The sequence below is a fragment of the Taudactylus pleione genome, unplaced genomic scaffold (assembly GCF_031769625.1).
Source record: "Taudactylus pleione unplaced genomic scaffold, aTauple2 ptg000609l, whole genome shotgun sequence".
Taxonomy (NCBI): Eukaryota; Metazoa; Chordata; class Amphibia; order Anura; family Myobatrachidae; genus Taudactylus; species Taudactylus pleione.
This window is the reverse complement of record NW_028285011.1, coordinates 13,974,378-13,992,287: the sequence shown is the minus strand read 5'-3', so window position 1 is coordinate 13,992,287 and position 17,910 is coordinate 13,974,378. Positions and strand designations below refer to the sequence as shown.

At 43.9% G+C, this 17,910-nt stretch overlaps 1 protein-coding gene across 1 annotated transcript in view; it reads left to right on the top strand.

Annotated features, from left to right (window-relative positions):
- Positions 1 to 17,910, top strand: part of NPAS2 (neuronal PAS domain protein 2) — a 100,135-nt gene that overhangs the window by 62,470 nt on the left and 19,755 nt on the right. The window contains exons 11-17 of the mRNA XM_088454031.1: positions 2,182 to 2,329; positions 5,293 to 5,377; positions 8,676 to 8,817; positions 10,883 to 10,989; positions 11,869 to 11,916; positions 15,011 to 15,154; positions 16,485 to 16,532. Coding sequence (XP_088310157.1) covers positions 2,182 to 2,329; positions 5,293 to 5,377; positions 8,676 to 8,817; positions 10,883 to 10,989; positions 11,869 to 11,916; positions 15,011 to 15,154; positions 16,485 to 16,532 — 722 coding nt within the window. The remainder of the gene's footprint in view (positions 1 to 2,181; positions 2,330 to 5,292; positions 5,378 to 8,675; positions 8,818 to 10,882; positions 10,990 to 11,868; positions 11,917 to 15,010; positions 15,155 to 16,484; positions 16,533 to 17,910) is intronic.

Here is a 17,910-nt window from a genome sequence, read left to right as displayed (position 1 = left end):
GCAAGAGAAGCAATTATTTATACAGAGTGATAGGTGGACCTTGTCTGTTTATTGCCTCATATACCTAATTATTGCAGAAATGCAAAAATTATTTTTTATTTTGCAAATTGTAATATTTTAATAAACAAGTGGATACGGATCTCCAATACAGTGTCTTCAAATATGCACAAAGTATTTCACCTGCAATATAGAAAACCTTCCCTGCCTTGCCCTCCCTTAGTCCAGCCAGTCTTCCCTGCGCCCCCTCATAGCCCAGCCAGCCAGCCTGTCTTCCCTGCCCCAGTCCAGCCAGCCTTCCCTGTGCCCCCCCATGTCCAGCCAGCCTGCCTGTCTTCTCTGCCCCTCCCTTACTGCCCTTTGCCCCCCAGACTAAACCAACCTTCCCTGCCCTTTGCCACCCCAGTCCAGTTTTCCCCGCCCTGTGCCACTCCCCACCACCATGCCTAGCCATCCCTGGTTTACGCACCAATTTAGGCAACACCCCTGATATAGCTCCACCCACGTTATCCACATCTCCTACCAACTCTGCCCTATGCATCCTCCACATTGTTATTTATTTATCCTTTCTTACGCATTAACTATTCTTCCCAACACTCTCATTTCTCCCTTCTGTTTATCCAAATACTATCTATACCTCACATTATTCGCTTGAAAAAGATATTCTATAATACATTTGTTTATGGATTTATCTACATTAATCATTATGTATCTATATTAATGTATTCATGTTAATCTATGCCATCTTATGTCCTTCAATAAGTCCAGGAAGAGTGTTGTTGGCCACACCACCCTGGACATCAAGATCAAGTGGACCGTATTTACTACCATCTGCATTTAGAATGCAGATTGTATCGTAACATCTCCGACTGAATTCACAATGCGAATTCAGGCAATGTCACGGACTTATTAAAAATGCTTTGCAGGGACAGAGCTTGCGATAAAGCTCTGTCCCTGCGAATCCCCTCCGCTGCGTTATCACTGTATTTTTCGAACACAAATACAATGACAAGGTGCTGCGCATGCGCCGACCGGCCGCCGCTACAAACTCCCTTCCCCCCCGGGAGCCCCCGCGGCCACCCCTTATTTTCACTTGCCTCCGGTCATCGCTGCTCCGGTGATGTCCTTCCTCCTGGGCTCCGGGCAGCTGGTCTCCCATCCTGCACTTTGACCCCGTCAGCTGTTCTATGTAGCAGCTGACCAGGGTCTCAGTGCAGGAGCCAGGAGACCAGCTGACCGGAACCCCAGAGGACATCACCGGAGCACCAATTACTGTTTTTTAAAAAATGTTTTAGCAGTGATAATCTTGTGGTTTAGACCACACAGCTGATCACTGAAGCCCGACTCCCGGCTCTGCTCTGCCTGTTCGAGCAGAGCATGTGTCCGGTAGCCGGGGGAGACCATGGATAACGCCATCTCCAGGTGGCGTTATTATCACAGGCCTTCCCCCGGTATTTTTTCACATTTTATTTTTAATAAATCTCAGGCAGATCGCATTTCCCATTAAAATTATGGGAAATGTGATCTGCTTACTATAAATATGTGATAATTAGGGCTTGGAGTATAATTTCTACTCCAATTGCCCTTTAGTAAATTTAGGTGAAACTAAAATAATGTGAAAAGGGTGTGAAAACTCCCTTTTTCACTTGATTTTAGTAAAAATAATGTTAATATATATTGAGCCCACAGTCTCCTGTTACTGATTACTATTACTGTTCGTAGTCCAACTACAGATATGTTCTTGTCTACCATCTGTGCGTTATGAGTCGAGAATTACACAGGGTGTATGAGAGTCACCGACTCCCGTTCGACTCAGCCGGCGCCTGGTGTCTTTTTCGCCGCAAATGCAAGCAGACTTTGCTGATTAAAATGATATGCGGCATGTTCTGTGTGTGGCAGAGCGACAGCTGTTTAACGCAACTGCAGCAACAATGACGTAGGACACATCTGTAGGTGACGGATTTTCATGTTTGTAACACACTACACTTACTAGAAGGTAAACCCGTTGGTACTGCATTCATATCTTTAATGTGTCACTGAGTCTGTAAATTGGGGGCCATTGGCCAATTTTTATTTCTAGACCTCATACGACAAGGAATGTTCTGAATATTTGCAAGTGTCATGGAGCATGGGGTTATACCTATACTTTTTAAGAATCAAAATTTATTTAATTTCCTTTAACAGTGATGCAGTTTGGTAAAGGAAAGTCATGCTGCTATCGGTTTCTCACCAAAGGTCAACAGTGGATCTGGCTTCAGACTCATTACTATATCACATATCATCAGTGGAATTCCAAGCCCGAGTTTATTGTATGCACACACTCTGTTGTGAGGTATGTCAGTACCAGTTGAGGATATGCATCTGTCAAATGTACTTTGATTGTAGATTACGTAGAATATGTACACAGGCCCTGATTCAGAGCCGGATGTTCTTTGTGAGCACTCGCTCTGAATCAGGGCGGCCTGTTTTTTTTTTTTTTTTGCCTGGCCTCCAGGCCGCTCGCTGAGCTGTGGGTGATGACCACCCACAGCTTTAGCGGGCGGCCAGTTGATTGTCCCGACCATCGAGCTTGCGACGAGACCCTTGTGGTAGGCTCTCGTCCGCCGCAAGCCCCAGTGAGCGGGTGATGTCAGTAGGGCCGCCCACAAACGGCAGGCGCTCCTTCAGGAACGCCTCCGTTTGTCCAGCCACCCCTCCTGAACGCCTACAAAACAGAGCGAGCTGTCAATCACAATCGACAGCCGCCCCGTCTTGTAGTGAGTCCCGCCGCAAGTGAAAATTCCCTCACTATGGGGATCGCGCATGCACCGCCCGGCCATCGACCCGCTTGCGAGCGCTATGCGCTCGCGAGCGGGTCTGAATCAGGCCCACTCTGTTAGCACAGTGTGTAACAATAGAGTACTTGTCCTATCAAATATGCTGTGCTATGCTTCAAGGGGATAACATCTATTAAGTTTGAAGCATAGCTCAGCATATTTGATTGGAAATCTCTCTACGCTCTCCCCTTTATGCATGTACCTGACAATCGTGTGTAAGTGATATTTATGACTGCAACACAGAGACACTTTACTGGTAATTATTAAATTGCAATACCTGGCACTTATTAATATCAATACAAGTTGAGTCTCCCATATCCAAAATGCTTGGGACGAGGGGTATTTTGGATAACGGAATATTCCGTATTTTGGAATATTTGGGAATGGGACCCAAATATACACACACAATGCATTTATGTATTGTATACACCTTATACACACCGCCTGCAGGTCATTTTATACAATATTTTCAATAATTTTATGGCTCAAGTAAAGTTTGTGTACATACATGAAATTCATTTATGTTTCATATACACCCTATACACACAGTCTGCAGGTCATTTTATACAATATTTTTAATAATTTGTGCCTTAGACAAAGTTTGTGTACATTGAACCATCAAAAATCAAAGGTTTCATTATCTCAGTCATGCCAAAATTATTCCGTATTTTGGAATATTCTGTATTTTGGAATATTTGGATATGGGAGACTCAACTTCTACCAATAAATTGCTTTAATAAATACCTCCTAGGAGCAGAGACATCCGTTGGATGGACTGTTCTATATTTTATATATGAAAAAGTGTATTACCTATTATTGATGAAAGTGAGGCTTTTATCTTGTACTTTTATTGATGTAATATACTGTATATGTATAATTGATTATATTTTTATGAATATATATTAGGAGATTGATCTTTGTGCCTCCTTGGTGGTGATGTTTTACCATCTAGAATATTAGTCTAGGGGGTCTATTCATGTACAAAATGAAGTGGGTTCTAAAAGATATCACTATATATCGCATCGCATCGATGTGTTATATAGTGATGTTTAGTAGCCATTCATGTACACTTACCCGTCTGGCGTCTTCAGGCGCTGTCTGGACCCTCCGCAATCCCTGTATTCTTACTGCGCATGCGCAAGTGTCCGAGAGCAGCAGGTCACGTTAGACCTGCTGCAAAGGGACGCTGGGAATAGGGGACGGGGTACACACACACTGACTGACACAGACACACACAGACACACACACACCTCTATCATTAAAAAACATGAATGCAGCAGGCAAATAAATACAGCCAGCATGATTTATTAAAGAGTCCCCTCCCCCAGTAGTGGTTGCCCCTTTGCAATGCCCCCAGTAGTAGTCCCACCTATGCAGTGGCCCCAGTAGTGCCCCTTATATAGTGCCCCCAGTAGTAGTACCCCCAGTAGTGCCCCTTATATAGTGCCCCCAGTAGTAGTTCCCCTTAGTCAGTGACCCCTGTAGTACCCCTTATATAGTGCCCCCAGTAGTAGTCCCCCCAGTAGTGACCCTTATATAGTGTCCCAAGTAGTAGTCCCCCTATTCAGTGCCCCCAGTAATAGTACCCCCTTTGCAGTACCCCTTATGCAGTGGCCCCAGTAGTAGTCCCCCTTATGCAGTGGCCCCAGTAGTAGTCCCCCTTATTCAGTGACCCCTGTAGTACCCCTTATATAGTGCCCCCAGTAGTGACCCTTATATAGTGTCCCAAGTAGTAGTCCCCCTGTTCAGTGGCCCCAGAATGGGCCACCCCCCTATTCAGTGGCCCCAGTAGCGGCCCCCACTATACAGTGCCCCCACTAGCGCCAATCCCCTGTATACAGTGGCCCCAGTAGCGCCCCCCCTTTACAGTGCCCCTAGTAGCGGCCACCCCCCATATACGGTGCCCCCAGTAGCGCCCCCCCCTATGCAGTGCCAGTGTCAGTGCCCCTGCCCCTTCCATATATACACACGCACAAAATTCCTACAACTTACCTGAATCCTTGCTCCTGCCGCTACCACCGCTGTCTGCTCCTCCCGGCCCGCTCTGCACTATGGGAGAGACGTCATGATGTCTCTCCCATCACCCACTGCGGGGGGAGTCGGAAGGTGGAGCTCATGAGTGAGCTCCAGCCGGCTCCCTCCGTGGACGCAGCAGCCAATGAGAGTCTGTCTGACTCTCATTGGCTGCTAAAATAAACACCCTGCCGCCGAGTAGTACGAGCGTAGTACCCGGTGCCGGCAGTGGTGTGTTTCTTAGTGTGTAGTGCATACCGCACTCACTGCGGTCCGCACTACACTTAGTAATCGGCAGGCAGGGGGAGTTTATGGGTATTCAGAAACCTCCCCTGTGTGCGCGCCTTCATATGCTAATGGATGACAGAGATTTGGTCATAGTGAACAGTAGTAAAGAATTACATTTAATAGCGTCTGGGTATTTCTTCCTTTAGCCCTAAATTATCATTGTTTGTGTTGCAATTAGTTATGCAGACGTTCGAGTGGAAAGAAGACAAAAAATAAGTTTGGATGACAAGTCATCAGAAGCCATTGTAACATCTGCACTAAAGGTAATAATTAATGCTGTGTTTTTATATGACATAGAGGTATATGTAATAATATGTGGACTGTAGGCATCAGCGAGTTCTGTGCGAGACTGCCCATTGTTTTAAAGTAGCAGTCATTTAAAAGGCAAAATCAACCTGGTCCTTGCAAGGAACTCGTCGATGCCTGCAGTCCACAGGCTATTACATTAACCCCATTGTATTTACTAAACAGTCTGGAAATTATATCTGTGCAATTTCAGATATACTAAATAAGGAAAAAAAAATCAACATATTATTTAATTAATATGATTTGTCAATGCTCTAAAATCTTGTCTGGGCTGCGTCTTCAGTTGAACAGATCTGAGGAGGTGTGCAGTTGCCGCAGGAGCCGTCTTTTGCAAAGAGACGCCCACCTGCAGCTTCTCAGATCCGATGCAGAATCAGACGAACATCGTTAACATTGGTTCTCAGAATGTCCGTCGCAACTGAGACACGGGGGCCAGAACCACTGCATCGGAGACGCAATCTCCACTTCCCGCTACCGCCCCCAAATGGTGGCTGGCTATCAAACAAACTGCACAGTGCGACTGCTGTTGCAATACTATTACAGCACTATTACATTGGCCAGTTGCGAAAGTATTAAAACTGCGTTCACCCCTGAATCAGGCCCAATGACTGTAAGAATGAGAATGAGCTTAGAAATATCCAAGCGCAGGTGTCACTGTAAAAAAATAAGTGGAAAAGCCTTGCGGTCCCCCGACTCCTGCTCTGCTCTGACAGGCAGAGCAGAGCCGGGATCCAGTCCCCTGTCATCAGCTTTGTGGTCTAAATAGGCCACAAACAGATCACTGGAAAAACAAATAGTTAAAAAAAAAACGACTGATTCCCGGGACTGGAGATCGGTGCTCCATTAAGGTCCTCTGGGGCACCGGTCAGCTGGTCTCCGAAGCTGCACGACGGTTAAAAAAAGAGGGTGTGACCTCGTGGTTAGGGGGCGTAAGCTTGCTGATATGGGTGTGGCCTTGTGACCCGAACCCCCATTGTAATCACTCCAGGGGTCCCGGAAATGCAGACTTCCCCCCTGAGACCACTCTGTGTGCAGTGCCAGCTTCCTCACTGTGTCAAGAGCCAAGTGCTGCACATAATGCTACAGTGCAGCACCCGGCTCCTGTCACTGAGGAGGAGTCGGCACTTTGGTGTACCAGCACCAGTGTCTGGGATGGTTGTGGAACATGTAGAGCACAATTGTACCTAATAGAAAGTAAACACCAAATGTAAATATTACAAGTATTAGTAAGTGTAATAAAATTTTAAATTCTATTAAATCACTGTTTGCCTGTTTATTATACTTCTACAAGCCCATATCAAATCTTCTTTCTCTGTCGCTGAAGTAGTCCAGTAATATTTAAAACAAATAGAAATAGACTAAGTAGAGTACGGCTACTTGCTGCCAACATGTATCTTACTGTCTGACAGCTTAGCGTATTCATTTATCACTTAAGTTAATTATGACGACCATAGTTTTACTCCTGCCGCATCTATACGCTTTACATATATCTAAAATGTGGTCATATTTATGTGCTGTATTTTCATTTGCACATATCTTAATATATATGCAACGCAAATGCAGGGATGTGCAGTCAGGGTAGGAAGGGGAAACAGAGCCTCCATAGTCCCTCCCCTATCATACCCTCAGCGATTGACCTCACCACACGTCACTGATAAACGTAACACAACTACTTTGCAATCACAGGATTTTTCCTACTACACAGTGTGTAATATAATCTCAGTGTTACACAGTAGGCCGCAGTACCTGAGTTGGATCTACCTCAAATGAGGTGTAGTGAAGAAGATGTAATCCAGGTCTCCCCTGCACAACATTATTGATGGATTACTTGCAGTAGGGATCTACTGCTGACTAGCATGCCATTACTGCCTAAAATACACATATTATGGGGGGTATCCAATTAGCAGTGCTAAAGTAGCACTGCTAATTGATCGCGGCGGGGCTATCCTATTTGCCACAATCGTGGATATTTTTCGGAACCTGATGTGTCCCAAAAAATAATCCACGATAAGTGCCGTTTCTTCAACACCTAAATGGCGAAAACACATCAGTCCGCGAGCTTATTGCGGGTCCTGTGTGTTTAAAGGAGAACTATCCTATTATTTTGACCGAAATAATAGGATATTGTGAAAAAAAACATTGGCGAAAAATGGGGATAATCCCCATTCTTCGCCGATCGCAGCTATTCATTATCACCCGAACTATGTTCGGGGCTAATTGGATACTGCCCTAAAACATGGCTAGATTAAGGGCCACATGGGCCTGGGGCTGAAAATCTTCATGGACCTAGTGTGAAAAGTGGAGGAAGTGTGACCTTGGCTGTACAGGTGTGGCCAGTGCCATGTGGGGGCATGTACACCTACTACACTATCAGCCCCAATGTCTCCCTAAATATGTAAAAGTATAATATTGCATAATTTTGTGTGGGAAATAGAAGTACAATTGTAATACTTATGCTTTATGGCTGACCCTGTGGCCAGCTGGTGGACGGTCGTCGTCATCAATCTGTCAGGATGATGGGCCTATATTTATGTGGAGGCCTGGAGCTCTAGTCACATCCACCTCATTGTTAAAATGGCCCTGTATTTTAAGTAAACTGCAAAAGTGTAACACTACATTACAGATGCGCTTCTGTGATGTTACATGTTTACATTTGTATAACTGCCCCAGTTTTTACATTGTAGTGCATAGATATTTAGGCAAAGGAATGTTTCTTTTGGTTTAAAATGGTTTAAAATTCCTTGCTGAGCAGAGGTTAGGCCAATGAATGCAGTAACATGCAAAACAACGATTATATCTATCAGAGAGATGGATGGAGCTGGAGTGTTTACTGCAATATAAACAGTTTTGTGAGATACTGTAGTCTTTGTTTTCCCTGCAAAAGACTTTCTTTTTACAGCATGAGGTGCGGCTATTGGGTCTCATCCTATACACTTAATAGAGGGCATCTTGCTCCTTCCAGTTGCATTTGTGAGGTGAAGACCATTTTCAGGGCACTTCAATCAATGTAATAAAAAACTTCACACTTTTAAAAGTGACACATAGGAAATAGTGTTACAGTCCCCTCACTACCAAGTTGAGACATTTTTCCTATCATGCACATTAGCTGTACATCTGAAAGAGCTATTTAGGAGAGACAGCACAGAAGACAAGGAAAAAGGAATGGGTAAAAGTAGGCAGTGGGGGAGCCATGTGTGATGTAGGAGGACAGAGCCATTATGTTCTCACATTCCTCTTTGGTAAATGTGTTTCTAGGACAAGGACCTGAGCGTGGACAGTGATCAGCACTATAATGTGCTAGAAGTTAGTGCCTCACACCTCAGCCCCAGCCACACGCCCTCTGTGTCTTCAAGAAGTTCTCATCAATCATCACAAACCCCGATCACCGAACCTGCACGTGAGTAAAGCGATGATATTTGGTCTGGACAGAAATGATAGAAATGTCTGTAAAACTGAGTAATTGTCAGTGACTCCAGTTACTTTCTATAACAAAAAGCAGATGACTTCTAAAAATAATAGACAAAGAGCAGATCTATTGTGTATAAATATGCAGAATAACAATAGCGTTTGTACCGGGTGCCTGGGGTTCCTAAGAGGTTACTCTATTTACATTATGTACATTGGTCTTATTTTATAAAGATTTACACAATTTTCAAGTCATGTCATGTAACTTAAAATGTGTACTATTGAGGCAAATTTGGCATGGCTTAGCTTATTAACGAGAAAACAGCTTTATTTGTTCACATTATTTGCCCCCCCCCCCTCCCCCTTTAAAAAATAAAAACCTCAAAAATGACACTAATAGAAGTGGTTTTCATTGTTGAGAATTGAGCTAAAAGTGTTTGTTTTTTTGCAGAAGAAAATACTAAAAATGCCAAAGGGCCTGTTTCAGAGTTTCAGGCAGGTGGGTTGCAAGTGCGGCCGCATTGTAAAGGTGCGTACACACTGGGCGATAAAGTGGACGACTGAACGATAACGATATCGTTATTGTTCAGTCGTCCACTTTATCGTCCATTTTTAACCCCAAAAAGATGAACGATAACGACAATGCCCGTTCCCGCGGGTTGTTCGTCATTATCGTTCATCGGGCTGCATGTCAGGGAATGGGGGAGAGAGCAGGGCGCTGAACGATATCGTTAATGATATCGTTCAGCGGCTGTGCTCAAAGTCATGAACGACATTGAGCACAGCCTGCCAGGGACAACACTACACGATATTGCTCAGGGAGCATATCGTCTAGTGTGTATGTACCTTAAGATTGAGAATAAATACAGATCTTTGCCTGCATTCAGAGCTCGCCGCATCCATGTGGCTGTGCTATCCCTAACTGTCATCACTATCAGCACGCATTTGCATTCTAAAATCAGATGGATGTCTGCGCATGCTTAGCTCTGAATAACCTACCATTTCACCTACATGACATGCCCACAGCCTACATACAAACTTCCAACTGCCGCTCAGTACGCCCGTCCCTTTCATCTGCAAGTAGTGATGTAGCTGTATGCTTGGTTTTGACTGTGCAGGGAAAAAAATTGCAACATATTTCCGCAAAACAGATTTTAAAATCTATTTATGAAAAAAAATATTTGAAACTATTTTTTATGGAATTTAAAAGTCTCATTACACTTTAAGAGACAGCTCTTATAAAATTATCTTTAAACAAATGTTTGGAAGTATGGTCTAGAATGACTGCCTAACTTAGAGAGATTTAGTCTTACGCACTGTTATAAAATATGATATACTGTTTTCTCCAAATAATCGCCTTTTTAATTACATTTTTCATCAGTCATCTCAATAGAATAGTGAGTGTTACTGTCCTAGTAGTAAATATGTCTGGAGGTCCTCCTTTGATATGTCCTGGCTATATTGGCCAAGACCGATAACTTCCCACAAGTTGGTGCTCTCCATCTATTCTATTACTATGTGGCAGAAACTATGTATAAGTGTAACTATTTCTTGCTACATGGGGTGCTTGTTATATTCAGTAGAAGTCTGTGCATGGCTCATGTCCGAAAGTACAACATAGAATTCCTGCCATGGGAGGCTTTCCTAGCTACAACAAAACGTTGTTTTGTGGGGTGAAAATTTGGAATGGAGATGTTTGCACATGTTTGCTTTTGGCCGAAGAGCCTCTCACCCCCACCCCACAAAAGAACTGCATTTATACAGTGCTCGGTACTGTAGCTGCCAACAATTATGAGTAATCCTACTCATTTAATAGGAAGTCTTTTTTTACCGTCCATTTGATTTGATACAGCCAGGTACGTGATGTTTCTACTCTTTCTACCATGCATATTTGAACTTGGTTTTGCAAATAAAGATTGTAGGGGGCACATATATATTTGCACTTATCTTTAGTAGCAATAAAATGAGACACACAGTAACTTTGCATTTAGTAGCGTCTGACACAGGTTACCAGGTATCTAACATGAATAAATTAATTTGGTAATTGTTTTTTTCAGCTACCGCCAAGATGACTACAGACTACAGCACTCAGTCATTGCAGAGTAATCCCAGTATGCAGCACGATGTGCCACTACAAAGAATGAACCAGCCTGCCCCAGTTCAGGTATGAAGAGCAATGCTATATCCTGCTAAGATAGGACACAGCCCTACTGAGGTATAAGTTCAGCATTAGAGAAATACCACTAGAATGTGGACGATGTCAGGAACATTGTTCCTCATGGCCAACTGGTTGTGTTCAAATTTCTGAAGAGATCTCTTTCTCTTAGATACTCTTGCGTTTGATGTTACCACAGTTGTCTAATAGTCATTTGATGTAAAAGAAACAAATGGGACACACAATAGGGAAATATGTACATTTTATTGTGGTTAAAATGCACACGAACATCATATACATTTAAAACTTGCAAATCAGTACAAGCCTGGTAAACAGCGACGGCATCTCTTTCCGTGAGGCCCCACACTGCATCCGCTCCAAGCCTCATTCTCGCTCAGACGACGTCATCACGTCCGTACACATGCAAGTACCTCCCAAACGCCTTTTGTCTCTGATGAACTTTGTCAGTAGGTGTGTCTTATAGCCCCAGTGGATGGTTTATATTCGGTTGTGTATAGTTCCCCTTCAGTAGATGTACCTGGAAGTGACATGGAGTGAGGGCGGAAGTGCAGTTCTAGGCCCTAAAGGCCACCAAAAGAAGAAATTTGTACCCTCTCTGTATCTCTTTGCTCGCCATGCTTCGAGCACGGTGGCTCGCCACGGTTTTCTATTCCACTCTTTACACGTGGACAGTAACTGATGATGTTGGAAAGTAATTGATGACGTCAGAGTACATCTACTGAAGTGGATCTACCTGCAAACGTTTATATACCCATGCCAATGAACTTTATATCGATTACATTGAGTGCGAATTGCATACAATTTATAACTATAAATACATTACAATGTGAACATCAATATAACATTGAAAACAACATTTAACAACAGTTGCTACAGCAAAATCCACTACAAAACAAACCTGCCCCAATGTCCCAGGTATGTCTGCAGCCTCAGATTGGCCCCTCCAGACTGTATTCTGTGGAGATCATTTACAATTGGATAACGCATTGTAAACAGTATATCTTGTTTAGCCCTTGGCTCCAGCATTTGTCCTCCTTCTTCAGGATCTCCATTTGCCAAACATGTTCTATATCTTCACTTTAGGCCCAGAGTCAATTGATTTGACACATGGGACTGTTTTCTGTGCTGCCCTCTATCTACGGTCACCGTAGGACTCTGTGGTTCCAACTTCCATTGCATCCTATCTATATCAAACAAATATGTGGAAATAATACAATCATAATTCACCCTATGTTTATAATAAGTAAATAAATTATATACAAACTATTAAAAAAACAATTATGTGCAAAGAGAGCAGTATGCCTGCCCCTGAAATACTGTCACTGACGGCATGGACTGTGGAGCAGATGTACTAAGCCGTCGAGAGAGATAAAGTACCAACCAATCGGCTCCTAACTACTGTCATTTTTTAAACACGGCCCGTAAAATTACAGGAGCTGATTGGTTGGTACTTTCTCTCTCCAAACTTTGAGAAATATTGGCCAGTCTATGTACTAAGCCTTGGAGAGAGACACAGTGGACAGAGATAAAGTACCAACCAATCAGCTCCTAACTGTAATTTACAGGCTGTAAAAGTAACAGTTAGGAGCTGATTGGTTGGTACTTTATCTCTCTCCATTTTATCACGCTCCAAGGCTTAGTACATCTCCTCCTGTGTCTTTTGGCTGTGCCCACTAGGCATATTGTGCATCTCCATAATTAGGTAATATCTAAAAATGAGCGAAGTACGTGTATAGAGCTTGTTTGCTGCTTAAATAATTATCCCATTCTTTCTGTTTTTTTTTTTTTTTTTAAATAAAGTTTTTATTAGCATTTTTGTTCTTTGTAACAAGACAGCGTCACATTTGTACATAGAACAATGTACAAAAAGCGAGCTATGTGTAACAGGAGGGCTAGCCTCCTGTTAACGGGAAGCAATATCAAAGATAGTGTAAAGAAGCTTATGGCATTTCAGTGAATCAAAAACATAACAGCTGTCCTAATAAGAAAGAACAGAAGAAGAGTAAAAGAGGGTGAAGAAGAAAAAAAGAGAGACGGGAGCAGTGGCGTAACTAGGGCAGGGCGAGCGGGGCACGTGCCCTGGGCGGCGTGGGACCGGCAGTGCGGGGGATGCGCCGCCGGCCACGGTACCGGCCCGTCCTAGTTAGCCAGTGTAGTACCGACCACAGTGAGTGCGGTCAGCGCTACACATTTACACAGGACCGGCGCTAGGCTTCCCAGCACCGGTCCTGTGCTGCACAGCTGAGCCCCTTCCCTCCCCCTGAGCGCTTGCCCAATAGCACCAGGAGGAGGGTGGCAGGCAGGCTCATGCTGTGCATAACACACACATCACCGCCAGCGCTGGCTGCGATGTGTGTGTTAATCAGCAGCCAATGAGAATCAGACAGACTCTCATTGGCTGCTGCTGCTGCTGCACACACATCTCCGCCAGCGCGGAGACCCCATGTTGCACTTCTGCAGAGAAGCATGTCCACAGACCAATGTAGTAAATAGATTTAAACACAAGCTGTGGCATCACTAGGAGGGTATAGGGGTGTGGGCCGCACCAAGTGACGCCATTCGAGGGGGTTCTGCTATTTTGGTGTTACCCCCTCGGATGGTGTCATGGAGCAGCAGTTAGATCAGGCAGAGGCTGGGGGCTGCCCATTAGTTCTCGGAGCGCTGGGCAATAATGGCATACATCAGGAAATTGACTGCAATGGTTCAAGGTCATGCCCCTTTCACGAGCAAGTAATCCAGGACTGGGGTTGACAACAGGTGAGTAGTCATACTGGGTGACACCCACCCTAGTGATGCCACTGCACACAAGTTGCCACATGTAATAAAGACTGTCCCAATTTTCACTCACATTACTTGCATGATTAGGATAATCCATAAATGATACTAAAGTGAGCAGTATTTTAGCAGAATATAACATATCATATCCCCCAACATTTGGGAGTGAGGAATTGGACCCCATTGGTTGTCATGCTGAGGGGTGTCAAGCGCATGATGTCCAGCACAGCATCCATTCACCACTGCTCTGCTATGTAGAGCAGTAGGTGAGAGAGTAACCTTCCAATCTGTCCCCACCACAGGAAATTGCAGCCCACTGGTGAGACAGTACCCAAAATTCAGCACTGTGCTTCCATAATTAGGGTGGTTGGAATGTATGCGAAAAGCTAGTTTTATCAAAATGATAATACTAGAGTGGTTGGAAACTGTATGCTCCCCTAGAGATTTTCTTCCACTCATCATATCTGTAAACATAGCTCTAGATTGCAGTGGCATTGTGCAGGAGCAGAGGATAGGTAAAATTGCAGTTTGGGCTTATGCAGCCATTTCGGTGCTAATCTAATGTGTTTTGCAGGGAGCATCAGATGCACTTTGTAAATTATCTCCACTGTTTGTAAAAAAAATTAAAATACTTCCACGCCGCCCACAACGTCAAACAAAAGTCGAAATGGGCAGTGGGTTGCCACCAGTAGAATGGCTGGGGAAGAAGCTACCCAATCAAAGATTTGATTCACTACCATAATGCATCTTCAGTAAACTAAATACCACATAATTACCAATGTATAACAAGCAACCTTGTAATATGAGTTTTGAGGGCACGCTTGAAGGCAAGGAGGGTGGGTGAATGTCTGAGGGAGCATGGGATTGCATTCCAGAGGATAAAAGCAGAACAGGAGAAATCCTGGATTCTGATGTGGGAGGAGGTGAGGCCATAGTCATTGAAGAGGTGTGATTGTCAATGAGACTGGAGACATATGGAGGGGAAGAGTGACTGAGGGCTTTGAAGGTGAGTGTGAGAGTTGGAGCGTGACAAGGAAATAAGGTGTGCAGCAGAATTAGGGATAGACTGAGGGTCAATGTCGGTGATGGGTAGGCCAGGGAGCACTAGATTACAGTAATCAAGGTGAGAAATACTGATGGCATGGATTAGGGTTTTAGTGGCTTCCAAGGTGAGAAAGGGATGAATCCAGGAAATATATTTCAGCCTTTGCATAATGCATCTCTTTTATATCAGTTTTCAGCACATAGTATGTTCCAAACCATTAAGAACCAGCTGGAACAAAGGAGACTGAATATCCAGGCCAACATACAGTGGCAGCAAGAAGAGCTGCAAAAGATCCAGGAGCAGCTAAGTATGGTCCAGGATTCCAATTTACAAGTGAGTCCCAACATACCCCATCACAGTGGCTACAAGGAAAATCTTCTAACATAATGGGAGTGATTGTAAGTCGGACGCAGACGCGGCTGCGTGTGTTGCCACGGCCGCATCTGTGTCTGTAGGCTAATCCCGCGGACTATCTTGTTCATAGTGAGACGCCCACTTGCAGCGGTGCACATCCATCTCTGTGCATCTATAGAAGAACCATCTGATGCACCATCGATACTTGCACTAGTCCTATGGCAGGCGCAGTTCCTCCGTCTGAACATTTGTGAGCGATTGAGCATTTTTAGACGCAGCCACTGTTAGCAACACGTCCGCACCTGGCTAGCCACCACCCTGTTACCTCCCAGGAAAGCCCATTCAAATCCGCACTCTCTGCACCCAAATTTGTTCTGCGTCTCCATGCGGTAACCATCGAGACGCATGCGCTGTGCAACTTCGAAGCATGCGCGGCACATACAACATCAGCCAACTGCGTGCATATCAACATTGCCTGCGGTTAGCGCCCGACTCAGAATTAGGCCCAATACTATTTATGCATTTGTTACTCAGCCTCTAAATGCAACTCACTACTCTATTCCATATATTGTACTAAGTCTGAAAAGTACATTCTTTGGGCCTAATTCAGAGATGTATGTAAACCCCGATGTTTACGCACTTCTCCAAAGTTTTTAGATCTGCGCATGTACAGATCTGTGGCAGCAATGTCGTTTGCAGTTTCCCAAACACTGAATCATGATTACATGCTGGCATTTGGAACAGCAACAGGGTGGCGCTACAGAGCTTTCCAGAAAACAGTGGTGTTTGCCCCATTTTCTGGACATGCCGAACGTTACTCAGATGTACGATGGTCACGTAGTTGATCGGATGGCTGTGTATTTGGACACAGAATCGGATCAGAGAAGCCGGTCGTGGCACGATCGCTGCAGTACTTGTTTACTATCCTGGTACACCTTGATTTTATATAAATGGAAGAGATTTGTTTATTAATTATGTAATGGATTATTCACAAATACTGATAATAGAGAGATAGGAAGCAGATTAAATAAACCCAATTGTAATCAATTTTCATTAAGAAAATACAAAAGAAAGCAATCCAAAGTTAGTTGACATTTATGGAAATAGAAATAAATCTTGTGATAGATGTGTATGCAATTGTTATATACTGTATACAGTGCTGCCATTGAAGCACAGTACACATAAACACACTTTATGATACAGATAGAACAGCATAATGTTGACAGAAAAATTACAATAAAGTAACACTTTTCAAGGCTATATAACACATTATTCATTTGCTGGTTTTTCTTATTTTTATTTATTTAAGTTGCCAACATCTGAACCCAGTTCCCAGGGACAATATGTTGTCGGACAGGTGCGTGAGTACGCGATATGCACTTCATATATACATTATATAGCTTCCATTAGTATGAGTACGTACATGGTATGTAACATCTGTAAAGAAATTCGCACATGTACTTGTCACTTGTAACCTGGATCATCCATCATAAGGGATAGTTCCAGGCACAAAACTTTCAAATCAGGCCCATGCATATTAGAGTTTTGTAGACAGCTGTGTGATTAATATGTTTCATTTATCAGACAATGTTTTATTGGATTGTCAGGTCAGCTAATCCATAACTGGGATGTCTGGAGTTTGCACTGATTAGTAATCTGTTATATGTGTAAACTATATAAATATTTTAATAGTGATGGTAACCAGGGCTGCCATCAGAAATTGTGGGGCCCGGTACTGACAAAACAGGGCCCCCCTTAGGCGACAGAAGTGGGCAGATACACACCAGGGGGTGTAAACCAGTTTCAAAATTCTCAAAGTTTGGGTTGTGGTAGTTATTATAACAGAGTCTGCTTCACCAGTATTAAAACAACTCAGTCTTGACCCCTGTATTATAATATAGCACCAGAGACTGCTCCAACTGTACTATAATAGCAGGACACCAGTCTCTGCTTCCCCAAATTATAATCATAGGACACCAGAACAGCCTGTTAACTAGCAGAGACCGACCCACCTGTATTATAGAAGGGCAACAGTCTGCTCCACCACTATTATACTAACAGCACACTAGGGTCTGCTCTATCCATAATGTAATAACACATCACTAGAGGCTTCTCCACCATACTATGATTACACAACACTGATGTCTGCTCCATCTGTAATATAACACATTACTAGAGGCTACTCCATCATACTATGATTACAGAACACTAATGTGTGCTCCATCTGTAATATAACACATTACTAGAGGCTGCTCCACCATACTGTGATTACCCAACACTGTCTGCTCCATCTGTAATATAACACATTACTAGAGGCGGCTCCACCATACTATGATAATACTGCACAACAGTCCGCTCCGCCTGTATAATAATTATAAACATCATTACCCGCTGCTAGACACAGCAATGTCCGCTCCTTGCTTTATTCACAGATCATGCTACACAGAGATATGCTATCCGGCCGCGAGCCTATAAGAACTCGCAGACCGGCAGCCAATCAGGAGCATCCGCTCCTGATTTTCTGCCAGTCCACGAGCTCTGGCTGGCTCGCGGCCGGCACAATAATTCACATGCTGCCGGCTTTATATCAGTTGTACTAGCACCGCTACACCCGGGCCCCCCTCTCTCTCTGGGCCCGAGACTCAAGGCCCGGCGGTCCCCCCCTGTTGGCGGCCCTGATAGTAACATGCAGAAATAAGATATCTAGAAGACAATACAGAATAAGGCATTGCTTC